General features: G+C 54.2%; 1 protein-coding gene across 4 annotated transcripts in view; it reads left to right on the forward strand.

Annotated features, from left to right (window-relative positions):
- LRP5 (LDL receptor related protein 5) overlaps positions 1-19,897 on the forward strand; it is a 110,930-nt gene that overhangs the window by 84,332 nt on the left and 6,701 nt on the right. For 3 of the 4 annotated variants that reach the window (XR_008374195.1, XM_053561200.1, XM_053561203.1), the window contains exons 14-21: positions 3,612-3,820; positions 5,859-6,049; positions 6,658-6,867; positions 11,042-11,167; positions 14,353-14,589; positions 16,340-16,450; positions 18,240-18,476; positions 19,252-19,391. Coding sequence is in view for 3 of the 4 variants with exons in the window: in XM_053561200.1 (XP_053417175.1) it covers positions 3,612-3,820; positions 5,859-6,049; positions 6,658-6,867; positions 11,042-11,167; positions 14,353-14,589; positions 16,340-16,450; positions 18,240-18,476; positions 19,252-19,391 (1,461 nt within the window). In the remaining variant the exon portion in view is untranslated. The remainder of the gene's footprint in view (positions 1-3,611; positions 3,821-5,858; positions 6,050-6,657; positions 6,868-11,041; positions 11,168-14,352; positions 14,590-16,339; positions 16,451-18,239; positions 18,477-19,251; positions 19,392-19,897) is intronic. The other variant, XM_053561202.1, reaches the window with a different exon arrangement.

Raw genomic sequence — 19,897 nt, forward strand, 5'->3', positions numbered from 1 at the left:
TCAGGGGTCTGTACCTGGCTCTGTGCAGGGTGTGAGGTGAGCATGTCGGGAGTCAGTGCCCAGCTCTGTGCAGGGTGTGGTTTTGCTTTTCTGCATTCCTTTAGTGTTTCTCACGGGTGAAATTACACAGAAGCAAGACAAGAACTCTGTGCTGTGCTCCAGTTAGGATACGTCACCGTGTTGGACCAAATTTGTGCTTTCAAAATGAACGTTGTAGCAGAATGGACCCGTTGACAAGGTCAGGCTTCTGTGACCTGTTCCAGGAAGCATGTGTGCCCACGGTGGCCTCGGGGCCAACCCAGTAGCTCTGTATAACTAGGAAGTGGGCAGCCAAGGGCAGGGTGCAGTCGTTAGTACGGAATTTGACGTGGCTGGCTCGTGGTGGTGCGGGTTCCCGAAGACCCCTGCTGCAGAAGCTGTAGGAGCAGGTAGTTTCTCTCTCCACCATGGGTCAGCGCAGGAGCTTATATCATCTCGGTGCGGTCTCAGTGTCTTCCGAGCAGTGAGTCAGAGATAGGTTCATCTGTAGGAACTTTCAGAAGATGTGCAGTGTCTGTAAAGTCAATTTTGCTCTCCTGTCTGCTGAGTGGGAGGCTGGTGCCGCCTGTACAGGCTGACTACCCCTTTCTACAGATGCCTTCATCCTACAATGATTTTGAGTTAAGAAGTCATAGTGTGAAGTCTGTGCCCTTGGTTGTTGGCAAAAGTCAACAGAATCAAACTGGGCAGCCCTGCCTCTGCGGCTGGGGGAGCAGAGTCACAGAGGAACTGGATTCCTCTCATCTCACTTGGTGCAGGTGACAGTCATAGGGAGTCCTTTGGAGAATGGGAAGAATTAAGGGATGGTGAGTTCCCTGCTGAGAAAGCTCCTGGGTGCAAATTGCCTTAAAGTCTCACTGGAAATGAGTCCTTTTATGGTGTCCAGGCAGAGGTGTATGAAGACTCTGAAGAAAGCCTTCCCTAGGAACGGCTTCCGGGTCTGTGCTTAATTTAGAAAACGTGCTTCTCCCTCCCGAGTCTCCTGCTAAGCTCCAGCCTCTTGCTGTTCCCACTCACTGCAGGCCTTGGCTTTAATTCTTTGTTAGGGGTATCCCTGTCCCCAAGATGATGTTTTAAAATTAATATCTAATTAGCTGAAGTTTTATTTTCCATTCATTTTTCATTTTTTATTGTGGTAACGTGTATCACATAAAGTTTGCCATTTTCACTGTTTTGCTGTGCACAGTTCAGTGGCACTAACTGCGCTGTGGTGCAGCTGTCACCACCATCCAACTCCACAGAGCTCTTCTTCCCAAAGGGAAGCTCCATCCCTGTTAAACACTGACTCCTCACCCCCCTCTGGCGCCACCACTTTACTTTCTGTCCTGTGAATTTGACTCCTCTGGAGGCCTTGTGTAAGTGGAAGCACATCGTGTCTGTCCATTTCTGTCTGGCTTAATTTACTCACCATAATGTAATGTCCTCGAGGTTCATCCACGTTGTACCCTGCGCCAGACTTTCCTTCCTTCCTTAAGGCTAACTGCATCGTACGGGTGGACCACATTTTGTTCAGCTGTCTGTCAGTGGGCCTTCAGCTGTGTCTGCCTTTCAGCCAGTGTGAATAGTGCTGCTGATGCTAAACATTATAAATAACAATGCTAAACATTTCCACTTGGCTAAGGTTTTGTACTGGTGAAGAAAACAGTGTTGCTGGTGGTGTCAAATAGGATTCCATTAAGGAATTTTGTGCTAACATGAGTGCTGTTGCTTACCTTAAAATTGGAGCTCAGGGGACACAATTATAAGAGGACTTCAACAAATGCAATCAGTATAACATAATTCTTTGTACCCTCAATGAATCCCAAACAAAAAAAGTAAAATAAGGCTGGGTGCGCTGGCTCACGCCTGTAATCCTAGCACTCTGGGAGGCCGAGGTGGATGGATTGCTTGAGCTCACAAGTTCGAGACCAGCCTGAGCAAAAGCGAGACCCCATCTCTACTAAAAATAGAAAAACTGATGCAAGAGGATCACTTGAGCCCAAGAGTTGGAGATTGCTGTCATCTATGATGCCGCGGCACTCTACCCAGGGAAACAACTGGAGACTCTCAAAAAAAAAAAAAAAAGTTGGAGCTCAGGTTTTATGAAGCAGGTCCTCTGTGTGGAGCGTGCGGGGCTGTTTTTGTCTGGGGGGGACCCTGATGACTGCGTCCCACAGTTTGGTTTTCCATCTGGCTCTCACAGACCCGCCCTCTGCCTGATTTAGCCCAGAGTTAGCCGGAATCTTGTTTCTCTTCTGGCCTACTGCCTGTACCAGGCTGATGTCCCCAGTTGGAGAGCTTTGTGGCTTTTGGGAAGGAGCGTGTTCAGTTGGAGTTGATGTGCAGCCCCCAGGGTCCACAGCTTCGTGGAGCTGAGGATGCTTTTACGTACAGAGACATGGGATCCTTCATGGTGGGGCCTCTTGTTCTGGTAAAAGTGATGCCTTGCAGCTGCCCAGCAAGGCTGTTCTGCGTGCATTTGTGTGTGTGTGTGTGTGTGTGTGTGTGTGTGTACAGGCAGAGGGAGGCTGGGTCTGGGCAAGGAGCTCCTTTTTGGCCACAAGCCCCGTCTTACCCACCAGAGACTTGTCATCTTAATAACTTCTGACAGAGGCAGATAAAGAAAGCTGGAAATGACCTGTGATCAGAGCATCACCTGAGGATAATTCCCTCTGAGTCTGACGGGAACAGAGAGCGGAGGTTTTGACCCCGTCCCCTTTTTAGAGGAAGGGGCTTTTAATCCAGACAATGGTGGCAGCAGCCTAGGTTCCCCGAGTGCCTTTGCACCAGGCAAGGTCACCTGGAGAACCTGAATACAGATATCTTTTGGCATAGCCCAAAGGAACCAGATCCTGCAGAGGCCTAGGCTTCTGGGTGTGGGGGAGAGCATGATTGTGGGCTCTCCACGCCTCCTCCTACACATTTCCTTGGGGGCTCTGAAAGCCAAACCTCCTCCCTGAGATGCAGCAGGTGGCACAGGGTTAGGCGGCATTCACAAGAATCTCCTGGGCAGAACCCACCAGAAGGGCCTGGAGGGGAAGGTGGCGTTGAGTCCCTGAGAGATGTGGCTGACCCTACCCTCCCCAGAGGAGCTGGAGTCATCCCTGTACCCTCGCCTGGCCAAACCTGGCCCCTTAACCTTGGGACGGGTATTGTGAGAGGTGGGCCTCTGGTCCCCACGCCCAGATTTGAGGGTCTAATTGAGACCATGGGTCTTTCCCATGTTGTGAGTCCTACAACATGGGAAAGAAAGAGGGAAGATGCTTTAAAAAGGGCTGTGTGAGTGCCTGTTCGGCCATCAGGGGGCATCTGTGTGAGCAGACACAGCTCAGTACACAGCTCAGTCCCTCTGGCAGGTGTTAATGGGGCCCTGAAATTGGAGGTGCTGACAAGAGCTTTTCCAGGGCTGTTGTCTGAATCATACTTTTGCTCTTGGGTGGACATGTGGTTAAAAGTCAATGGGACAGGAAAGGTCCCCAACCAATGTTACAATGCTGATTTTCAGGTTAAACTCTGGAACTGTGGCCTCCGCCCTCCCCCGAGGCAGTGCTCACTGGGCCTCTGACTCAGGGTTTGGTTTCTTTGTCTTATAGCCCTTTATCTTGACCTCTCCAAGCCAAGGCCAGAACCCAGACAGACAGCCCCACGATCTCAGCATTGACATCTATAGCCGGACACTGTTCTGGACGTGTGAGGCCACCAACACCATCAACGTCCACCGCCTGACTGGGGACGCCATGGGAGTGGTGCTTCGTGGGGAACGTGACAAGCCAAGGGCCATCGTTGTCAATGCAGAACGAGGGTAGGAGGCCGATGGGTGGGTGAGTGCCGTCGGGTTGGGCTATGAGTGCTACCCCCTCTGGGCGTGCACGGCCATCTGTGGACCCTGGGGCCCTTTCCCAGATGCCATCCCCTCAGAGGCAGGGAGGGACTTTCTGCCCCCACATTCCCATGACTTTGTAGAACCCCAGCCAAGCAGTCAGAGCCAAGCACAGAAACAGACTGTCCACAGTTGCAGCGAGGAAGTGAAAACACCCCAGACAGCCTTAGCAGAGAGGAGCGCTGAGAGGGATGTGGAGAGACTTGGTGAGCAGACAGCTGGACTCTTGCGAGTTGGACCTGATGGGATCTGCGCCGTCCCCAACACAGGCGAGCCCTGGGCAGAAATCCCTTCCTCAGCATCCTAGGTGCTGGCTGTTCATTCACTCACCTGTGTTCCCTGGAAGGTCCCTGACGCTCCCACCTGCTGGTCCTCAGAGTACCTGGCCAGTGGGAAAGCACCCAGGATATGTTGACAGACTTCACGGAGGACAGATAGGTCGTCAGAGGATGTGTCCAGGGCGGGGGGGGGGGCCCTGCAACCACCCAACACGAAGCTCAGAAGCAAAACTGAGCATGACGGAGTTTGGGGCAGGAGTGGGTGGCCTCCTTCCTGCGTCTGTGGGCTGATATGAGGGACAGTGGCACAGCTGGTGGAGGTCCTGGGCCCAGAGCCCTGAGTTCCATCCTGACTCCATCACTGACAGTGTGTGACCTCGGGTGAGTGCTGACACTTCTCAGAGACTCAGTTTCCTTGTCCATGAAAGTGAAGACAGCAGTGCCAGCTCTGTGGCTGGCTCAGTACATGGAAACTGATCAGGAGCTGATGCACCTCCCAGGGCACAGGGACTCCTCAGCTGCTGGGGTGTGTGTGGGTGTTCCGGTGGCTGTTGTCACAAATTCCCACAAACTAGGTGGCTTAGAATAACAGACACTTGTTCTTTCACAATTTCTAAAACCACAAGTCTGAAATCAGGGTGTCAGCAGGGCCATGCTCCCTCTGCAGGTTCTAGAGGGGCGTCTTCCGTATTCTTTGGCTCCAGGCCTTATTTAACTTACGGTGTGACCTCTTCAGTCTCAGTCACTCACTGACATTGGGCTCCTCTATCTATTTTAAGAGCATCATGGCCAGACGTGGTCGCTCACACCTGTGATCCTCCTATTCTGGGAAGCCGAGGGGGGTGGATCACTTGAGCTCCAGAGTTTGAGACTAACCTGAGCAAAGCAAGACCCTGTCTCTACTTTAAAAAAAAAAAAAAAAAAATAGAAAAACTAGCTAGGTGTGGGGCAGGTGCCTGTTGTCCCAGCTACTCAGGAGGCTGAGGCAAGAGGATCTCTTGAGCCCAAGAGTTTAAGGTTGCCTTGAGCTATGATGCACAGCAGTCTACCCAGGGCAACAGAGTGACAATGTCTCAAAAAACAAAAACAAAAAACACCAAAAAACCAAAAGAGGGGCACCCATAGCTCAGTGATTAGGGCACTGGCCATATGCTCTGGAGCCTGGTGGGTTTGAACCTGGCCTGGGCCTGCTAAACAAAAATAAATAAACAAAAAAATAGCCAGGCATTGTGGCGGGTGCCTGTAGTCCCTGCTACTTGAGAGGCTGAGGTAAGAGAATTGCCTGAGCCCGAGAGTTTGAGGTTGCTGTGAGCTGTGATGCCATGGTACTCTGCCAAGGGTAACAAAGTGAGATTCTGTCTCAATTAAAAAAAAAAAAAAAGAGCTTTTTATTGGATTTACACCTAACCCACTGTGGTCCTTATCTTGAGCCTTAATTACACTGCATAGACCTTGCTTCCAGAGAAGCTCATGTTGTGGGCTTGGGGGACAACTATTGAACCCAGTATAGGGTGTGAGCTGTTAGCCTTGGGCTAGCTATGAGAGGCCAGGGATTTCTAATCTGAAACTGTCCATAGCCCCACTGTGCCCCAGACCCTGGCAGGGTCAGGGTGACTGGCACTTCTGCAGGCTCAGGGCTGGCATACCCTCGCATCTGTCCTTCACCCGCTGCCCTCCCGCAGGTACCTGTACTTCACCAACATGCAGGACCGTGCAGCCAAGATTGAGCGTGCAGCCCTGGACGGCACCGAGCGTGAGGTCCTCTTCACCACAGGCCTCATCCGCCCCGTGGCCCTGGTGGTGGACAACGCACTGGGCAAGCTCTTCTGGGTGGACGCGGACCTGAAGCGCATCGAGAGCTGCGATCTGTCGGGTGTGTCCCCGGGGCCTCCCTTCTGCTGTCAGGTCCCTCGGCTATCCACAGGCCTGCCCCTCCCATGGACGGCCAGCCTTCCTGTCATCAGGAAGTGGCAGCCATGTCCAGTGCAGTGCTAAGGGCTTTGTGTGTTTTATGCATAATTCTCACCCCGCTTGGTCCAGGATATGGGTTCCAAATGGCAGAGGCAGAAGTTGGGGCTCAAAGAGCGTGCGTGAGCTGCCCAGGATCCCACAGCAGGGGACAGAGCAGGATTCAAACCCAGCCTCTGCCCCAGCACCTGTGCCAGCAGCTACTTCCCCAAAGGCCCCCTTGGACCAGAGGAGCTTAGGTCCCATGGCTGTTCTTGTGCAGTGGGAGGGTGGGGAGAGCAGAGGTACTATGCTTGCAGACACAGTTGGGCCTGTGACCCTGATCCTGGGGCCAGCCCTGGTGGGAGCAGGGCTGCCTGAAGGCTTGTCCCGGGTCTGCCTGATTCCAGGGAATCTGCCCCAGCCCCCAACCCTGGCTGAGCACAGCATCTCCAGGCCCCTGGCAGCCTGAACCAAGTGTGGGTGGGCTCTTGAGGTCAGCCACCACTTAGGGGGAGCTTGACCCACTTGCAGGGGCCAACCGCCTGACCCTGGAGGACGCTAACATCGTGCAGCCCGTAGGCCTGACCGTGCTGGGCAGGCACCTCTACTGGACTGACCGCCAGCAGCAGATGATTGAGCGAGTGGAGAAGACCACTGGGGACAAGCGGACACGAGTCCAGGGCCGTGTTGCCCACCTCACTGGCATCCACGGTGTGGAGGAAGTCAGCCTGGAGGAATTCTGTATGTGGGGGCAGGCAGTGGGTGGCAGCAGGGGTGAGGGTCCCTTCAGGAAGGGCATGTGTCCATCCAAAGCACAGTTACCCTGAAACAGCCCCTTTGGAGGAAGAGTGGAAGCCAGTGTGAGAATCTATCTGGCCTCGGCCATGTGGTAGGCTCAGCCTGACACCGGCTCCTACCCGCTGGGGTTCAAGCTGAAGTTCAGAGGATATCCAGATGTCCCAAGGCATTTGTGGTCTTTTTTTTTTTTTTTTTTTTTTTTTTGAGACAGTCTTACTACGTTGCCCTGTAGAATGCTGTGATGTCACAGCTCACACCAACCTCAAACTCTTGGCTTAAGCAATTCCCTTGCCTCAGCCTCCCGAGTATCTGGGACTACAGGCACCCACCACAATGCCCAGCTATTTTTTGGTTGTAGTTGTCATTGTTGTTTGGCAGGCCGGCCTGGGCTGGGTTCACACCCGCCAGCTCCCGTGTATGTGGCTGGCGCTTTAGCTGCTGAGCTATAGGCACGGAGCCTGGTCATTTTTTTTTTTTTTTCCTGCAGTACAAATCAGCACAAACTTAGCACTTTAAGACAATAGCCACTTCCTGTCACACAGATCTGTAGGCTGGAAGTGCTAGCTCAGTGTGGCTCACCTGGGCTCTCTGTGCAGGTTCTTGTGGGGCCAAGATCTTGGTGTTGGCTGGGTGAGGCCCATTTCCGTGCTCGTTTGTGGGGTTGATGGTTGTAGGACTGAGGCCTGTTCTCTTTGGGCTGTTGGCTGTGGACCACTCTCAGCTCCTAGAGTCCCTCACCTGTGGCCCCTGTATCTGGGCAATGCAGAAGTTCCCTGTGTCTTAGGGCCGGGGATGGTGGCTACCACTTGTAATCCCAACACTCTAGGAGGCCAGGACAGGTGGATCACTTGAGCTCAAGAATTTGAGACCACTGTCTCTACTAAGTAAAACAGAAAAATTAGCCGGGCTTTGTGGCACACTTATGTAATCTTAGCACTCTGGGAGGCTGAGGCTGGGGATCACTTGAGCCCAAGAGTTTGAGGTTGCTGTGTACCGGCTGATGCCGTAGCACTCTACCCAGGGCAACAAAGTAAGACTCTGTCTCAAAAAAAAAAAAAGTTCCCTGTGTCCCTCCCTCTCAACATCTTTTTCTTGCCAGCCTGGGAGCCTCTCTGCTTTTGAAGGACTCCCTTTTAAGATCCCTTTTGCCATGTGAGATAACACAGCTATGGGCCTGATAGCTCTTCACATCCACAGTGCTGGGGATTAGGGTCGGAAATCGGCGGGGGCATTTTAGGATTCTGCCTGCCACTGCCTCGCTATACCCCTGGGCTGGGGAGAGAGGGGCCCCTGCGGCCTCCTCCCCCTCTGTAGATGGCTGGCTGTTTACGAAGGGCTGTGTGCAAGTATCTCCCTGTCTCTGTCTTCTCACTTTTTCTCTCTCTTCATTCAGTAAATACACTTGAGCTTCAAGTTGGGTGTTTGGTGCTGGAGACAGAGCAGTGAGCAAGGCCACGTCATTTCCATGCCCCGTGGCAGACACACCCTGGACAGGGGTGGGGTGGCAGCACCCAGCTGTCACATCTGCCTCCTCTCTCCACTCTCTGCTCTGGCCACTCGGTCTTGTCCCCTACTGATGCTGTGGATTCCGACTGCCTCCCTCTCCCTGGTCCCAGCCCTGCATCTTTTCTAGGCCTCCCTCCTGGCCTTGCTGCTTCCTCTCCTATGTCCACGCAGCTGGCAGGGTGGTCTTGTCCAAAAGGCACCTGGCTCCACCCTGCTTGCCTTGAAAATACCAGGTACCTCTGACTGGAGGCAGCTGTGGCCTTCCAGGCACCTGTGCCTTGCCAGCCCCCCACCCCTTCTCGCGGCCATGCTCAACGCTCCCTAGATTCTCTCTGTCACCTCCCTTCCCGGCCTTTCTTTGTCACTTACTCTTTCTAATTCTCTTGCCTCACTTGGCCGACACTCAGCTTTACCCTTAGCCAGCACCGTGATTTAACCCTCCAGCATCCTACAACTTGTGCATAGCATATTAGAAACTGCCTGTGTTACTTCACAATAATTCTGCTTTACAGAAGAGGACAGCAAGGTGTATGTAGAAAGGGTGTTAACTTGTCACCTGCCGCCTGGCTCATAGTAGGGTGGGGCTTGGATTTGAGACCGGAGTCGCTGGACTTTTCTGGGTCCTGTCCTTGTGGGTTGGGCAAATTGGTATCCAAGTTCATGTAAAATGCGACTATATCTGTAAATCAGGCTGAGGTCATGGGGCTCCCTGCTCTGCTGTCCTGGGCATTCCTGGCTAGGTCCTGGGGAAGCAGATTTGCTGGTAAATAGCTTCCGGCAGTTCAGGTACCCAGTGGACATAGGTTAGAACATCTCTGTTCTCCTGGCCCCTGTGCCAACCTGAGCAAAGGCACAGATGACTGGGTGTCATGGCCCTCAGAATTGCTGGCAGATGGTCGGTGTGGTGACTTTGGAGCCTGGGAACCTGATGTGTTACCTGCTGGTGTCAGTAGAGCTAGGTACACTTGGAGGTGACGGGGGACGCAGGCATGTTTGTTTGGTGAGCAAGATCAGGATGGAAACCAGGATGACCCCGGGGGTGCCCTTGTGAAATGTCTTAGATGACATGGAGCAGTCTTGTTTTTGGTGAGGGCAAGAGAGGCTTAGATAAATTCTCTGTGTACTTGGAATATGGGATATTCAGCCTTCTTCCCCGTGAGATCCCATAGCAAAATTCTAAACTGCAGAATGCTCTGCAGCCCACAGACCCAATCCAGACCATTGCCTGTGTTTGTGAATAAAGTTTTTTTGGCACAGCCGTGCCCGTTCACTTCTGACTATCCTCGGCCACCTTTGTGCTGTGCTTGACAGAACTGAGTACTTGTGAGAGGTGGTCGGCCCACAAAATGAAAATAATAGCTTCTTGGCTCTGTAAAGAAAAAAGTTGCTGACCCTGCCTCCACGTCATGACTTGATGTTTTTCGGGGGGGGCAGGATTGGGAGTAGAGTTCTGTCATTTCTTCTCAGCTAGGGGTGGTCAGCCTGCCCTCCAGGTGCCTCCTCCTTCCATGTTCGGTTAATTGGATAGAAGAATGTGAGCTCCCTGGGACTTGGTGCCTTTGCTGTCTTCATTCCCGTGTGTATTAGTGCCCTATAGCTGCCGTAACAAATGACCACAAAATGAGTGACTTGAAACATCTGGAGGGCCGGTCGCTGTGGCTCATGCCCGTAATCCTAGTACTTTGGGAGGCCGATTGCCTGAGTTCAGGAGTTTGAGACCAGCCTGAGCAAGTGGAAGACCCTGTCTCTAAAAAATAGCTGGGCGTTGTGGCAGGCACCTGTAGTCTCAGCTACTCAGGAGGCTAAGGCAAGAGGATCACTTGAGCCCAAGAATTTGAGGTTGCTGTGAGCGGTGACACTACAGCACTCAACTGCGGGCAAGAAAGTGAGACTCTGTCTCCAAAAACAAACAAACAAAAAATCGGAAATTTAATCTCCCACAGTTCTGGAGGCCAGAAGTCCAAGATCAAGGTGTTGGCAGGACCATGCTCCCTCCGCAGGCTCCAGGGGAGGATGGGTCGTTCCTCACCCCTTCTAGTACTGGGGTTGCAGGCGTTTCCTGGCTTGTGGCTGCATCACTCTCACCTCTGCCTGTCTCCAGGTGGCCATATGGTCTGCGTCTGTGTCTTTGTCTCTTCTGCCACCTCTTATAAGGACACATTATTTAAGGATTTAAGGCTCAGCTACATAATCCAGGATGACCCCCATCCTGGAGTCCTTGATTTAATTATATCTGCAAAGACCCTTTTTCCAAATAAGGTTTTACTCACATATTCCAGTTGTTTGCACATGGGCAGTTTTGGGGGGTGGGGCATCATTTAACCCACTACACCTTGAGAGACATATGGGCAGTACAGGTTGTGGGTACAGCGGGGGCCATTGTGGTGGGCCGTGATGTTAGATAAGTTCTAGAACTACTTCCAGCTTCCATTTTTGTCTCAATTTCCACGTCAGTAGAAATAAGACTGCAGGGTGCCCATTGAGTGAGAGGCTCCCGCATAGGGGCTGGCCTGTGGGAGGTGCTTGGGAATTCTCACCCACTCCCCAGCCCCTCTACCTTCTGAGTTTGGAGGCAGAGCCTGACTTCCCCTGTTTTGTTTTGTCCCTGCAGCTGCCCACCCGTGTGCCCGCGACAACGGTGGTTGCTCCCACATCTGTATTGCCAAGGGTGACGGGACGCCACGGTGCTCGTGCCCAGTACACCTCGTGCTCCTGCAGAACCTGCTGACCTGTGGCGGTAGGTCTGACCTTGGCGCCTTCTGTTGGGATGCTGTTCAGGGACCTGATGCTCTGTCTGCTGGATTACTGCCTGCATCCTTTTAAAATCCCATCTCTGTGGCATTCAGTCTCCAGATCAGATCATCTCTTCCCTTGCTCTCCTTTCCTTTGTAACATACATGCATTCGATGCTCTGAATTTTCCTCTAAGAGCCGTTTTTCCTGAATTTCGAGAAGTCGTACTTTCATTTTCAGATCATTCGTGTATTTTTAAATTTCTCCTAAGATGATGTCTTTGGCCCCTGTGTTATGTTGAAGTGTTTAGTTTAAACTTTAAATAGTTGGGGATTTTCTAGCCGTCTCTCTGTCTCTGTTTCTGGCTTCTGGTTTAATTCCGCTGTGGTCTGAGGGCCTGTTTTGTAAGATTTCGGTTGTTGTAACTGTGCTTAGTATGTTTTGTGGCCCTGTTCCGGTGTGTTTGTGGCCCACTATGGAGTCTCTCCTGGTGCCTAGTGCCATGTGTCCTTGAGAATGTGGATTCCGCTGCTATTGGGTGGAGTGTTCTGGAAGGGCCAGTTAGACCCAGCTATGGATGAGGGCATCTGTATCTTGCTTGACCAGCTGCTCTCACTGTCAGTTATCTGTGGGGCACGAAGTCTGCAGTTCTTGTGGTGGATTTGTCTGTTTCTCCTTGTAGTTCTGTCTTTTTCCCTCCTTCTACTCTTGACCCTCCCCCACCCCCAGGGCTTGGTGGTGGTGAAGAATGTGGGCATTAGGGCCAAAGAGACCTGAATCCACATCCCAGCTGAGTGACGCCAGCTGTCACCTGCCCTCTTGGAGTCTCTGCCTTCTCTTCCATGAAATTGAGAGCACTTAGCTAGCACGCTGTTGTGGGCATTAAGTAACTGAGCACTATGCCTGGTCCCTGACGCGTGACAGGCAGGAAGGCCAGATGCTGCATCACAGGAGTGGCAATTGTAACGAAAGTGACCATCTTTATCGTCACCGTGGTGAAGCTCACCTCCCAGGGCTTGCTCACTGCTGCGCCCCAGATGGCTTTGGACGCACATGTGTTTTTTTGTTCCCACCCACGTCCTACACACAGTGGGCCAAAGTGCAAGCTGGCTTAGTGTGCGGACACCTGATTTTTCCAGTGGTTCTTCTTGCTCCTAGAGAAACTGGCCATTGGCCAGGAGCTTCAGGAGTGGGACCCATGGGCCCATCCTTCCGGAGCTTTTTCCTGCTTTGCTTCATACCTCAAACTCCAGAGGGTTTGGTCAAGAGCAGAGGGCACACGTTGTGGCTGTTGCTTCTCTTCCTGAGCTTCCTGGCGACTTTTCTTCACGTTCTAGCCCCAGGGCTCATGTGGGCTTATGTTCCAAGGATGTCTTTGCAGCTCCCACAGGTGTCTGAGCTGCCCTAGCCGGGAGAGGGGTGGTGGATGGCACTGCACAGGCCCCACCCGGGCCTCCCTCCACATGGGAGGAAGTGTCCCTCTGTCCACCTGCCAGGCCTGGGAGACCTGTGCCTACTGTGCACAGACTTCTCTGGGGAGATCACGGAAGAACAATTTGCTGGGGCTCTAAGATATGGACCCTGTGAAGGCAGCAGGAGCCAGGCAGGGCACAGCTTTGCCCCAGTCCCAGCATTTTGGTGGAGCCACTACTGCTGTCTCAGCCCTTTCCTGAGCCAGGCACGCCCCTGGCTCTGCCCTGTTGTCTCAGTTACCCCTGCAAGGAGCTTGCGGCAGACAGTGGCTGCTTCTGTTGGAGAGAGGAGGAAATGTGGGCTTTGGGAGGCTGAGGGGTTCTCAGTTTCAGAGCTGCTGAGGGAGGCTTGAGGTCTGTCCCAGGTCTGTCCTCCCCTGCCTAGCCCTCCATCTGGTGCTGCTGGCCTAACCTCAACATCTGGCCCCACAGGAGGCCCTGGTGCCTTCTTCTTCCTGCTGGAGCTCAATTGAAGCAGTAGTGGTGGACATGGGGCATCTGGGGCTCCAGCCCCTCCTGTGGCCAGATGCAGCTTGCAGATGTCCCTTGTTGACTCCTCTCAGATGCCAAGGGTGTCTGCTGACACTGGCAGGTCCTTCTGTGGCCCAGTGATAACAGCAGCTTCTTTTTGTTTCCCAAGAGCTCTTTGCTCAGGTTCCCCCACATCACTGTCCCTGTACTCTCGGGGTGAGTCGTGCAGTTATGGGGGAGGCACGAGGGTTGCGAAGGTCCAGAGGATCACGTGCATCGTTGCAGCATGGCCTCAATGCTCCGTCCATGATCAGCCCTCAGCGTGTGGGGCTATTGCTCAGCATTAGAATAGAGCCCAGGCCAGTTTCCAGGTGTCCCTCCTAGGCCAGCCTCGGTTTTCTGTGATTTTCTGAACAAAGGATGGGGGAGTCCTAGGAAATGGGGGCAGCCCCGAGGCTGAGGGGCTCCTCTGGGCCATCTATGCTGGTGCTCTTGTGCCTGAGCCCTGGGGACACAGCCATTCCCTGAGCCCTGCCGTGCCCTTGCCCTCCTAGCCCTCCTCCCTCAGGGACCCTGGTCGGGACCCTCCTCCTCCTCCTCGCCCTTCTCCCTGCAGACATCCCCGGCCCTCTTGCCTTGCCTCAGTCCACTTCTCCTCAGGTGCTTGGGATGGGGTGACTGTGTCCTCCACCAGCTCCTGCCCTGCTCCTGGACAAGCGGGCCCCCTGCAGAGTCCTGCTGCCACCTCCAGCAGCCCAGGCCCATCACAGGGTGGGTGCTGACCACCCGTTTTCTGCCCCTCCACCTCATGATGAGTGTGCTAGGTATTCAGGTACGACCAGGCTGATGTGCCAGGAGTGTGTGTGGTGGTGCATGCTAGGTCCACAGGCCAGCTGGGCCCTGAGGCCTGGAGGAAGGGGGACTGGCCGCAGCTTCTCCACAGCCAGGGCACTTCTGCCACGTTGAATGCCAGGTCCCCAGTCAGCCCTCTTTCTCCTCTGCAGTAAGAAGCAAACAAGAAGGTACATGGCATCTTGCAGCAAATTTCTGTCATGCTTGGCCTTCTCACGGCCAGGACTGGAGGTCAGGACTGTACAGGAGACACAGCGATGGAGGACACATGGGTGCAGCTCCTGGCCTTAGGGACAGGGAGCCGGCCCACGTCATCTGCTCTGCAGCTGGGGCACTTGTGCCTGGTTTTTACTGCGCAGGGCTCTGTGTGAGGCTATTCTCTGTCCCTCCTGCAGAGCCCCCCACCTGCTCCCCCGACCAGTTTGCGTGTGCCACGGGGGAGATCGACTGCATCCCCGGGGCCTGGCGCTGTGACGGCTTCCCCGAATGTGACGACCAGAGTGACGAGGAGGGCTGCCCAGTGTGCTCAGCCGCGCAGTTCCCCTGCGCACGGGGCCAGTGTGTGGACCTGCGTCTGCGCTGCGACGGTGAGGCTGACTGCCAGGACCGCTCTGATGAGGCCGACTGTGACGGTGAGGCCACTCGCCCTGCCCTTCTGGGTATGGAATTTGGGGCTCCATCTGACATCACATGAGCAGGGCTCTGAAAAGCCTTTGCTTGGAGGGAAACTGCCCAGTTCTCCTCACTGTGGAAGAGTTAGTTGTAGGCCCAAGAAGAAAAACCTGCAATCAGACCCCAATCCTATCCCACCAGGTGATTTGACTTGAAGGCAGAGCGAGACTCTTGCCTTTCTGAATTTGGTCATGAGTTTTACAGAAATCCAGGGCAAATCTAGCAGTGAGCTGGAGATTTCCATGGTGCACACTCTGGTAAATCCCTTCCCAAAAGACAGGGCTGCCCTCCATTGAGCAGTCTGCAGGGTCACACTTGTCACTCCTGGGTGGTTTCTAGCAACCTGTTGAACCAGGAGTTATGGAGGGATTTGCTCTGGCTTCCTGGCCCACTCTCATCTAAGGCAGGATCATCCTTCAGATAATTTTCCTTTCTGTCTTTCTTTTTTTTTTTTTGGAGACAGTCTTACTGTGTTGCCCAGGCTTGAATACAGCAGTGTTATCATAGCTCCAGCTCCTGGGCTCAAGCAATCCTTCTGCTTTAGCCTGCCAAGTAGCTGGGACTACAGAGCCTGCCACAACACCTGGCTAATTTTTCTATTTTTTTTTTTTTTTTTTTAGAGACAGAGTCTCACTGTACCACCCTCGGGTAGAGTGCCATGGCGTCACACAGCTCACAGCAACCTCTAACTCTTGGGCTTACGTGATTCTCTTGCCTCAGCCTCCCGAGCAGCTGGGACTACAGGCGCCCGCCACAACGCCCGGCTATTTTTTTTTTTTATTGCAGTTTGGCCGGGGCTGGGTTTGAACCCGCCACCCTCGGCATATGGGGCCGGCGCCCTACTCACTGAGCCACAGGCGCCGCCCTAATTTTTCTATTTTTAGTAGAGATGGGGTCTTATTCCTGCTCAGGTTGGTCTCAAACTCCTGAGCTCAAACAATCCTCCCACCTTGGCCTCTCAGAGGGCTAGGATTACAGGCGTGAGCCACCGCACCCAGCCTCCTTTAGATCTTGACAGTGAAATGTCTCCTGTGTTCTCCATCTGCGTTTTCCTTTCATAATGACCTCTTTTATTGGTTATCAGAAAGTCATCCCACCCATCGCAAGGACAGGGTCCTCTTGTCTGTGGTTCCTAGGCAAGACAGGAGGGGAGCTTGGACAGCAGGTTGGCTGGGGTGCACCAGAGCTGAGTCCTGCCTTCCTCACGGAGCTGTGAGTCCCTCCAGGCCGGTGCTGGGAGGTGTGGAAGCGATGGTCAGCACCATCCTTGTTCTCCCTCCCTCTCCAAAGACTGTGAGGCTGCCTCTCCCTCTCAGAGCTCTGCTGGGGCACTGTTGCTCCCTGTAGCACCAGTCCAGGATGTTCCTCTCATTGGCACTTACCCTGCCATTCCGAACCCCAGTAACCTGAGAGAGCCTTGGTCAGGACTGTCTGTGAATCTTCAAGGTGTGCAGGCCTGACCCAAGGCAGATGCCTGACAAATACCTTCTGGGCAGGAGACGCACTGAGGTCTCGTCCCTCCCAATCCTTCCCTGGTACAACATAGGCCATGAGAAAGTGGAACTGGACTAGCCTTGACCGCTTCAGACCTGGTCTGAGAAAGAGTCCCATCTGCCCACTGTCTGCTTGGAGCCCAGACCTTGGTTGTTGGGCCATATGGTGGGGCTTGGGGCTGCCCTCCAGGCCCTGAGTGTGTGCCCCTCCTTGCAGCTGTCTGCCTGCCCAGCCAGTTCCGCTGTGCCAGTGGCCAGTGTGTGCCCATCAAGCAGCAGTGTGACTCCTTCCCCGACTGCATCGACAGCTCCGACGAGCTCATGTGCGGTGAGCCGGCTTCTGGCAGAGGGCTTGGGCGCCCGCAGCGGGTTCTCCCTGGGAGAGTGGGGCTTGGGGTGGGGGCAGTGTGCCTTGCTTGGAGGTCTGTGGGAGATTGAGGCAGCTGGGAGGTTCCTTGAGGGAGACAGTGGCCAGGAGGGGAGAATGTGATTTTAAAAGCCCCCAGCTAGGCCAGAGGACTCTTAGGGCCTCGCTCAGTGGTACTTGTCAGGCAGCAAGATTATGCCTGAAGGCTGTGGTGGCCCTGTGTCCTGGCAGCTTGCTGTCAGGCTGAGAAGGAGCAGTGTGCATGCATGCGGACACACACACAGTCGTGCACACTGACACACGTCACATGCACACACAGAGCACATCCCAAGTGCCTCTCAAGTCACATGGTCTGTACATTGGGGGATACAGGGACTACAACAGTGGGACGCTTAACCCTATAGTTAAACTTCTGCGGCATACTTAAATTATGTTGATCAAAAAAAAAGTAAAAAAGAATATACTTACTGTGCTTTGAACCTCTTTCAAAAATAATTTAATTGCGTGGCGCCTGTGGCTCAGAGGGTAGGGTGCCAGCCCCATATACCCAGGGTGGCGGGTTCAAACCCAGCCCCGGCCAAACTGCAACAACAACAAAATAGCCGGGCGTTCTGGCAGGTGCCTGTAGTCCCAGCTAATCGGGAGGCTGAGGCAAGGGAATCACCTAAGTCCAGGAGTTGGAGGTTGCCGTGAACTGAGTGACGCCACGGCACTCTACCGAGGACGATAAAGTGAGACTCTGTCTCTAAAAGAAAAGAATAATAATTTAATTGATCTTTAAAAATTTTTTGGCACACTGGTTGAAAATCAATGGGCTAGCGTATGGGAGGCCAGAGCAGTCAGGGAAGGCTTTCTGGAGGCAGTTGCTCTTGAAAGGCTTTTTGATTCAGATGGAAAAGTTGCAGGTAGGAAAAAGGAAAGAGTTGACCTGTCTGGGGACACGGCCAGCCCTTCACTGCAGAGGGACCTGGGCTGAGAGTTCCTCTCTTCTGTCTTTAAGAGAGAGAAGTCTGAGAGGTGGGAGGAGGCCTCACTGGGGATTCCCTGAACCCTTCTGCACTTTCATGCCAGCCCAGGTCAGGCACACTGGGCACCATCTCAAGAGTGGCCTGGGGCCAGATGGCAATGAAGGGGCCAGCAGGGGTCCCTGCCCTTCTGGTCAGACTTCCCATCTGACTGGATCTGTGCAGGCTGATTCTTGCCCCAGTCAAGCCTCATCACGGGGTCCACAGTTTCATCCCTTTGCCCTTTGGGGTTTTGGCCTGCAGAGGGGACGTGCTTGGCTGCCCTCAGTATGTTTGGGCCACTCCATTGAAAGTGAATGTGCCTTTGTTAAAGTTGGGTCTGGAGCCTGGAAACCCTGTGGCCAGTGGGTGGCTCCTCAGACCCAGCTTCATGGACCCCCCACCCCCAGCTATTTCACACAGGGCAGCCAGGGACGCATTCCCTTCCCAGCCACCGCCCAGGGCCCCTGGGCAAAGGAGACTGGTTGAGGGGCTGTGGGAAAGCCAGGTAGGGGTTGAGGAGGAGAAAGGAAGAAAGAAGAAGGCGAGAAGAGTGCTTCTGGCAGGATGCACGGTCCTAGGGTGGGCAAGGCTGCCCAGGCCCAGCACCCAGCCTCTCCTTTCTGTCTTCCATCACTGGGTGCTGGGCCTGGGCAGAGCCAGCTCCCCCAGGGCATGCAGTGTCTGCCCCCCAGGAGGGCCCCCAGGGCTCATGTTGGCCACCCCTTCCCCTCTGTGTCTGGCAGAAATCACCAAACCACCCTCAGACGACACCCCAGGCCACAGCAGCGCCATCGGGCCAGTCATCGGCATCATCCTCTCCCTCTTCATCATGGGCGGGGTCTATTTTGTCTGCCAGCGCGTTGCGTGCCAGCGCTATGCAGGGGCCAACGGGCCCTTCCCACATGAGTATGTCAGTGGGACCCCCCATGTGCCCCTCAATTTCATAGCCCCAGGTGGCTCCCAGCATGGTCCCTTCACAGGTAAGGAGCTTGGGACCAAGGACCTGAGCAGGGACAGGGAGAGCTGTGGGGGCCCAATATGGGGGGAGTACATAGGGGTGCTACAATCATATTCCTCCTGCTGTGCACCTGGCAGGCATTGCTAATCAATTGCAGCACTCAGCATTTCCCGCTGAGCTTGTGCTTGGTACCCACACTCCCTTAACACAGAGGCTTACTGGCCTACAGCTGCTGTGCTGGTTCACATCACGTGGGTGGTCATGGTGTGTCTGGGAAGGTGAGGTCATTGCAAGGTCTGCATGTGCCCCTACAGCTCCGCTCCAGGGCCACCGTAGGGATTGCCCCAGGCCCCTTTCTGTCCCAACCCCGCCCCAAACCAGCCTCACTGGGGCCCTGATGTCTAGGTGCAAGTGATTCTCCCTGGGGAGGGGAATCATCAGGGTTTCTCAGGAGCTCCCAAAAGCCCTGTGACCTCCCAAAAGCTGTGACCATCACTGTCCCAGCAGCCCCAGAGAGTTCGGCCCTGTTTGTGTGCCTGGCAGTCTCTGAGCTGACCCCTGGCTGAGATCTTGGCCACAAGCTCATGGACCCTGGGGACAGGTGCTGTTTGCCTACTTGACTCGAGCCTGGAAGAGGTCACACTGGAAGTAGCCAGAGAGACCTGTGAGAGGCAGGACAGGACTTAACCTGCCTCAGTCTGGATCTTGGGGACAGCAGGAGCCAGACGAGGCTATGGTGTGTCTGCAGTGTGGCCAAGTGAGGCCGCCTGAGCCACCCCCTCCCCTCTCCCGGACAGGCATCTCCTGTGGAAAGTCCATGATGAGCTCCGTGAGCCTGATGGGGGGCCGGGGCGGGGTGCCCCTCTATGACCGCAACCACGTCACAGGGGCCTCGTCCAGCAGCTCGTCTAGCACAAAGGCCACGCTGTATCCACCGGTGAGTTGGGTGGGTGGGGTGGCCAGCCGGGACCCTCTCAGTGTCAGTGCTGGCCAGGGAAACCTCTTGGTGCCGTGGGTTTCTAGAATTGATAACTGGAGCCAGGTGGATGTGTTTGCCTCACTCCCTCTCCAGACCTCTTTGGTTTTTCTCTTTAATGACCTTGTTTTATACTTGGAAAAGGATAATCCTTGTTTGTATGGATGACCTGAAAACCACACAAAAATATAAACAACTGAAGTCTCACCCATAAGCCACCTCCTGGCGTTGCTGTTGGGGCCATTTCAGCATCTGGGTGGTAGTCTTTGTTCTGCGTACACCTCCCCTCCTGCCTGTGCTGGGGCCTGTCAGGCCTGCATGAGCCTTCCCTGGGCCTTCCCACCGGGAACTCCCTGTTTTCTTACCCCAAGCTTTGCTGATTCCCAGAAAATAGCTGGATTGTTTTCTGAAGGACAGGCATAGGGCAGTGAGGCTGAGGCGCGAATGCCCTCCAGGACCCTGAGAAG

This window comes from Nycticebus coucang, chromosome 14 (genome assembly GCF_027406575.1).
Source record: "Nycticebus coucang isolate mNycCou1 chromosome 14, mNycCou1.pri, whole genome shotgun sequence".
In the NCBI taxonomy this organism is placed as follows: domain Eukaryota; kingdom Metazoa; phylum Chordata; class Mammalia; order Primates; family Lorisidae; genus Nycticebus; species Nycticebus coucang.